The following is a 6,599-nucleotide window of genomic DNA, read 5'->3' on the forward strand; positions in this document are numbered from 1 at the left end:
TCTCCTTTCTCTCTCCTGGGGTGCTCCCCCCCGCCCCGAGGGCCGCTCAGCAGAGCCGGGCAAATCGCCCGCCCGCAAAGCCAGGGGTGCGGCGACGGCGGGAGCCCGGCCCGGGGCCCTGGGGGAGCTCTAGCAGCACCCCGACTTCTCTGCGGCGGGCCCTGCGGTTCCCTCTCCCCCAGGAGCCAGGGGAGAAGTTTGGAAGAGAATCCGCTTTGCGGCAAAGGCGCCCCTGTGCGCCAGCGCTTTGCGGGAGGGGGCACTCCCGCCGCCACCTCTCCCCAGCCCGCACCTGCGCGGATCTCCTTAAGAGGAAGGAGAGGGAAAAACAGTGGGTCTTCAGGGCCCGGGGTCTCCCTGCCAGGAGCCCCACTGCCCGGGGCGGGGGGCGGGGGGCTGCAGCTGATTTTACAGGAAGCACCTCCCGAGTTCCCGCTGTGCGGGACCCAGGAGCGCCCCACCCATGCAGATGCAGGTGGGGGCTCTATCTGCCCCCCCATTTACATTTGTCCCTCAAGACCGGGCTCCCTGCTAGTTCTCCTACCCTAATCTCTGCGGTGGACGGATGGCAGTGGACCCTGAATGTCCCTGGACAGAGCCTGGTCTCCCCACACTCCTCCTCCAGCAGCTACAGGGACTTCCCTGAAGGGGCACCCATTCAGGGTCCCCCACCCTGTGTCCTAGGTGGACCCAGCCCTCCGTGGCCCAGGGCCCGGGGCCCAGCAGGGAAGCAGCAGAGCCAGTCACCTTCAAACGCCCCCTGGGCCTGCCCCTGCTTCTCACAGGCTGATTCCTGTGAGCTGTGCACCCCCACGTCGTGAGTGCCCCCCATCCCTGCAGTCACAGCCAGAAGCTGGGTGAGGTAGGGTGAGACCCCTTAGCAGATCCAGCTGGGGTCTTGGGATCTGCCTGCCCAGGGCGGGGTGTGCTGCGGGGTGAAGCCCCCCCACAGGAGCCCCTCCCAGTGCCATGGCCCAGCAAGTGACGCCCTCAGGATGCCGCTCCGGGCAGCGGGCAGGGCGAGGAGGGAGGCCGGGTGGTGACCGCCTGCTCTCTCCCAGGCAGAGGCTCGGCCGCACGTGCACGAGACAGTTCGGACGGAGAGGAACTGCTGAGGCGTGAAGGCCACGGTCATGGAGTTTGTGATGAAACAGGCTCTGGGAGGTAGGAGGGGAGCCACATCACTGCGCCAGCCCCCAAACTCGGCGGCACGCGGGTCACCCTGGTCTCCGGGCAGAGTGGGGCGGGCTGGGGGTGGGGTGTGCTGGAGTGCTGTGGTCAGTGAGGCGGCAGTGCCCCCCTCAGCCTCGGGGGACACCCCAGGGTGTGTTTCAGGGGTACCAAGGGCCAATCCTGCTGGCAGGGCTAGTGGACCCCGTAGGTGGTCTCAGCAGTGGGAACAGGGTACACAGGAGGCCGGGGCTGGCTGAGCACAGGGACAAGAGATGTGGCCCAGGACTGCTGTGAGCCCCGGCCCCTCTGTGGAGGCAGTGTGGCCTCTTGAGTTTTGGGGGAGGGGCCCCCTTCTAACCCTGCTGACTCCTAGTAGAAGTGCCCACTTGGCTCGAGACCATCGGCGTAGCCAGAGACCCTGGCCCAGGAGGGGGGCGGGACTGGGTCTAGGTCCGCACTGGCACAGTGCGTCCTGGCAGGGCACTCTGGCCAGCCCGGCCCCCAGCTCCTGTGATGGGAACCAGCACCTGACTGCCGCTCGCCATGACCTCCGTGGCCACACTGACCTGGTGCCATTCACAGCCTGGCCTTAGTAGGTGCTGCATGACAAGGCCGCCTCTTGGTGCTGCTGTGAGGTCAGGAGGAGCGGGAAGCTTCGGCTGGAGGCTGGAGGCTGCGGAAGCCACTCTGCCAGGATGAGGGGCAGGGTGGAGCGGCCAGTGCCTCTGCACCCAAGATAGGACCCCCATGTGGGCTGTCTCCTGGAGAAGGGCCACGTTCTGCTCAACACCAATTAAATGAGAAAACATGTAGGCCTGGCCTGGGGCCACACTCCCTGAGATGCTGTGGTCAAGGCTGCAGGTTGGGTCTAATTATAATGATTACATCACCGGGACATGATTCAGGGCCAAGCGACATTCTGGCACCAGGAGGGGTCCATGCTCCACCCAGCCAGCCCCAGGCTGTTACAGATAATTAATTAGGCAGCTAATTCAGGCCCTGAGGTGGGCTTGTAAGAAAACCGAAATATCTGATTTGGCTGTCTACACGGCTGAAATTAGCTGGGTAATTGCCAGCCTGCACTCCCTTTGTTCCGTGTCAGCCCAAGTTTCTCCTGCAGCAGCAGCGGCATGGCGGGCTCCTAAAGGATGGGGGAGCCGCAAGGGCGCGGCCCACCGGTGCCCCTGACTGCGTGTTTCTTCCCCCTACTCACTGTCCCAGTTCCGGCGGGGCAGGGGCCGCCCCCGAGCTCCAGCAACGCCTGCCTGCTTTCTGTTCCTGTCCCATCCCGGGCGCTCGAACGGGCATGGGTGACAGGGAGACGGACAGAAGGACAGAGACAGACCAGAGCCTCAGAGAGAGGAAACTGGCTGGAGAAATGCGCCGGGGATGGAGCTGGAGAGAGGGTACAGCCCAGAAACAGACCAAGATTCGGACAGAAACAACTGCCCCGGGCCCGTGAGACGTGAGACGAGGTGTGGGAGGAGGGACCGAGGCCTTCGGAGCAGGGCGGGGAAGGCAGCTGGGCAGACAGGCCTGGGGCCCAGAGGCTGGGCTCGCGAGGCTCGGGACCGAGAAACAGGGGCAAGAGGTGTGAGAGCAGAGTACATGGGCCAGAAAGAGAGACACGGGCAGAGACAGGAACAGAGAAGGACAGTCAGGGACAGGGACAGGGACAGGGACAGGGACAGACTCAGGGCTGGAAATGCAGAGACACTCGCACACGCACACCCAGCGCAGACTCAGCAGAATGGAGGGAGTGGCGGGCCTGGCGGGAGCCCCGGGCAGGCCTCGCTCTGCTGTGCTGGGCACGGACCGGATGGAATGCGGCCCCATTAACTGGCGGCCATCTGGGTGGGTTGCGGGAGCAAGTCCTCTACCAAGGATGCACTTCCCAGCGCCTTCTCATCTGCCCTGACCCTGTGTCTCAGAGGAGGTCTCTGAGGGGGACAGAGATTGTGAGGTGATGCCCCTTGGGGACAGCAGCTGCAGGACTAGACATCCTGCGTCAGACAGACGGACAGGTGGAGTGCGCACTACTGGGCTTTGTCCGCCCTGGACCAGGAGCAGCCGATCCTGGATCGGCCAGGCCCCGACGAGGCGCCTGCCTTTGGTCCATGGGGTCCCTGCACCCTCCCGGGCCCTCGAGCTCTGACCACTTGCCAGGAGGGGTTGACCCAGCTTTTCCATGGCACTGAGGCCTCTCGCTCCCCAGTGATCTGGTCACTGCTCCGCCAGCAGCCTCTACTCCTCCGTACACTCCAGGCACCAGGCACCGGCCCCATGGCCACGCCGGGCCCAGATGAGATGAGGCACACAGATGGGCCTAGCCCAAAGCTCAGGGGAGCCCACTCAGAAGGGCTCTGGTGCAGACCAGGTGGCTGTGAAACCCCAGGCCCCAGGCCAGCCCATGACCTCACAGGGTACTTGACCCTGCCAGTCCCCGTGGCCCAGCCCCATCGGGCCAGCTGGTTCCGGCTCCGCCACTGCCAAGGGCCCTCGCCTCCAGTGGCTTCTCTAGGTGGATGCTAAGCCTGCCTCTCTGGGGACCACGAAGTCCCCTCGGAGCAGGACACAGACCCCTGGGGGCAACTGCTGCACCAGGGAGGGGGAGGGGGAGGAGGTGACCAGGAGTCACCTTGGTGACAAGGGCCTGCCCTAGGCAGTGAGGGAGGATGGAGGACGCAGTCTGCAGTGTGGGGACAGGGTTGTCCTTGGCACGGGTGGTGAGCAATGGGGCCCAGATGTCGGTACCACAAGGCCAGCAGCACTGACTGGTGACTTCTCTCAGACTCCTGGCACCGAGCTGCTTCTCTAAAAGCAGGTGGGCAGCAGAGGACCACAGAGGAAGGGACAGGTGGCTGGCAGGACCCCTCTCCCTGAGATGGCAGGAGCTGCCCAGACACCGCAGGTTTGTGGGAGCTGGTCTGGGTCCCAAGAGAGAGGAACTCTGGGGCAGAGTCTGGTGGCAGTTCTCGCTGGGGCCTGGGGCCTGGGGCGTGTACCCTCAAAACGGCCAGGCGCTTGCTTGGGCCACAGCTGCCCAGACCACAGGGTCTCAGGCCAAGGGTATAACCTGGGGAAGGTGCTGCTGCCCGAGGCCGGGCCGCAGCACAGGCCCGGTAGCTATATTTGCACCTGGGCACATGGGCCTTTGTCAGGTCAGCGCGGCTGCTGCAGACTCATCCGGCTAAATCGGGCGCAGCCCAGCTATTCTGGCCCCGCCGACCTGGTCCACGGCTGGCTGTCCTGTTGTTCCGCCTCAGGGTGACACATTCCGTGTGCAGAAACACGCTCAGGTCCTCGGCAGCTGTGCGGGGGCTTCTGAGTGGGCTCCAAGGATGGCACGAGCCATAGCGCGTGCAGGCGCCGGGGGCTGCGGGGTCTGGCGGGCGTGGACAGCAGCGGAAGGTTCGAGGGAGAACAGCGCAGGACCTCAGGGACCAAGCCCAGGAGGGCGTCTTCTCCCCGAGCCCCTTTCTCCCCCCACTGCTCACCACCCATGCCAAGGACAACCCTGTCCCCACACTCCAGGCTCTTGGTGGCCTGGTTAGCGTGGATGGGGTTCTGTGGGGAGTTGGCCTGGGCCTGTCCTGGGAGCAGGGAGGCTGGTCTGTCTCAGAGAGGACGGGGACCAGCAGCCACTGGCCTAGGCCTGTATGTCTGAGCTGGGACAGTGCCCAGCTGGGCGTGTGGGAGGAGGCCAGGCCACTGTCCCAAGCACTCCATGGACAGAGAAGCACTTCACGGGTACATCCCCCAGGGTCCCCAGATGTGTCCAGGCCAGCACAGGTCTGAGAGAAGGGAGGGCTCCCACAGGTTAGTGGGACTAGGGTGGGGGTGCCCCTCTGTGAGCCAAGAGCTCCTCAGGGCTAGCCCCTAGGGGTGCATTGGGGACCTTTCCTGGCCTGGCACCTGCTTCCATTAAGCAGCCTGAACCCCCCCCTCCTCCCCCCCGCTGCTGGCTCCATGACCACAGCGGAGGCCTGTGTGTGTCTGCAGCCACTGACCCTGCTCTAGGCCCCTGAGGCCTTTGCAGGTCAGACATGCTCCTCCCCCGGCCCGTTCTCACCTCGCCTCCTAGGACCTCAGGTCAAGGGTATGTGGGCAGCCTGAGACCCCAGCTGGTCCTGTCCTCGTCCTCAATGTCCACTGCTGGAGCTCCACAGCAGGGTGAGGCCAGGCATCCCCGTCCTGTCTCAAACCCGGGTCCTGAAGGAGGGCTGTCCCCACTGACACCCGCCCTATCTGCTCATCGGGGGTGCCCGTGGGCCTGGAGCAGCCTGCTGGCGCGCTGGCCGGGCGAGGCCAGTCCCCTGGCGTCCAGGAGGGTAGTGGGGCCCAGGGCTGGGAGGGGGGCTGCGGAGGGAGCAGCAGACACAGCGGCCCCAATCGAGATGTGTTTCTCTTGCGTGTGAGGTGTCAGGAGGTGGCTGAGCTGCTCGGCAGTACCATCAGGGTGCCACTGTCATCCCAGTGGGGCTTTCATGCTCAGCCTGCCCCTCACAGCAGCGAAATGGCTGCCGCTGCTCCAGCATCACATCCCAGGTCAGGGCAGGGGACAGGGAGGGGCTAAGGGACAAGCCCTTCATCTGTTTAGCAAATGTGTCTGTGAAATCTCGCTGACGGTTTCCATTTACGTGTCACAGGCAAGAAGGGTCTGGAGAGGGCGGGGGGTACATCACCCTTTAAACAAGGTGGGGGGTGGGTACTGGGCACGTGGCTGAGAGTGCCTGGCTCCCACCAACCTGGGGAGTCTTGATTGTCAAATGCAAGACCCCAGGCTCTGAGCCCCCAGAGGGCAGGGCGCCTCCTCTGCAGGCAGCCGGCAAATATGGGTGGTGAAGGCCCGCGAAGGCCAGGTGGGGCGAGAGCCGCTGCTGACCCCTGGCTCTGGGAGGGAGGGGACACCTTAGGGAAACTGCCCGTCAGGGGAGGGAGGCCCCCGGGGACTGAGCTGCACCCCGGGATCGCCGGCCTCAGCCCTGCGTGGGGATAAATGGACGTGGACACTGCGGCTGACGCCGGCCCTGAGTTTCTGCCCTCGTGGCTGCAGTTGAAGCATCTGTCGTCACGAGGAGCTTGTGCTGACACCGGAGGCTGCTCGCCAGCCCGGGGACGTCCTGAGCTTAGCGCTGGGACAGGAAACGGACCAGGGAATCAAGGACAGTTTCAGGAGTTTAAAATGAGCGCCAACTGCAGGCAGAACCCAGCGCGGCGAGTTCCAGAGACCTCGGCCTCTGAACCAACCCAGGGCAGAGCGGCTGGGGAGGGGGCCCTTCTGAGATCCTGCTGTGCACCCCGGTTCCGTGAGACAGCGTAGGGGTCCCTGCGACGACCCGTGACGTCGCCGCCCCAGCCGCGTCGCAGGGCCTTGGCGGAGGGGCTTGGGCTCGGTGCCCAGGCCGGGCAGGGCAGCGCGCGGC

General features: G+C 65.0%; 1 protein-coding gene across 1 annotated transcript in view; it reads left to right on the forward strand.

Annotated features, from left to right (window-relative positions):
* The first annotated feature begins 1,130 nt into the window (after positions 1–1,130).
* CPLX1 (complexin 1) overlaps positions 1,131–6,599 on the forward strand; it is a 21,131-nt gene continuing 15,662 nt past the window's right edge. The window contains exon 1 of the mRNA XM_006919050.1: positions 1,131–1,164. Within this exon, the coding sequence (XP_006919112.1) occupies positions 1,134–1,164 (31 nt within the window). The 5' untranslated portion in view covers positions 1,131–1,133. The remainder of the gene's footprint in view (positions 1,165–6,599) is intronic.

This window comes from Pteropus alecto, unplaced genomic scaffold, assembly GCF_000325575.1.
Source record: "Pteropus alecto unplaced genomic scaffold, ASM32557v1 scaffold5, whole genome shotgun sequence".
Classification (NCBI taxonomy): Eukaryota; Metazoa; Chordata; class Mammalia; order Chiroptera; family Pteropodidae; genus Pteropus; species Pteropus alecto.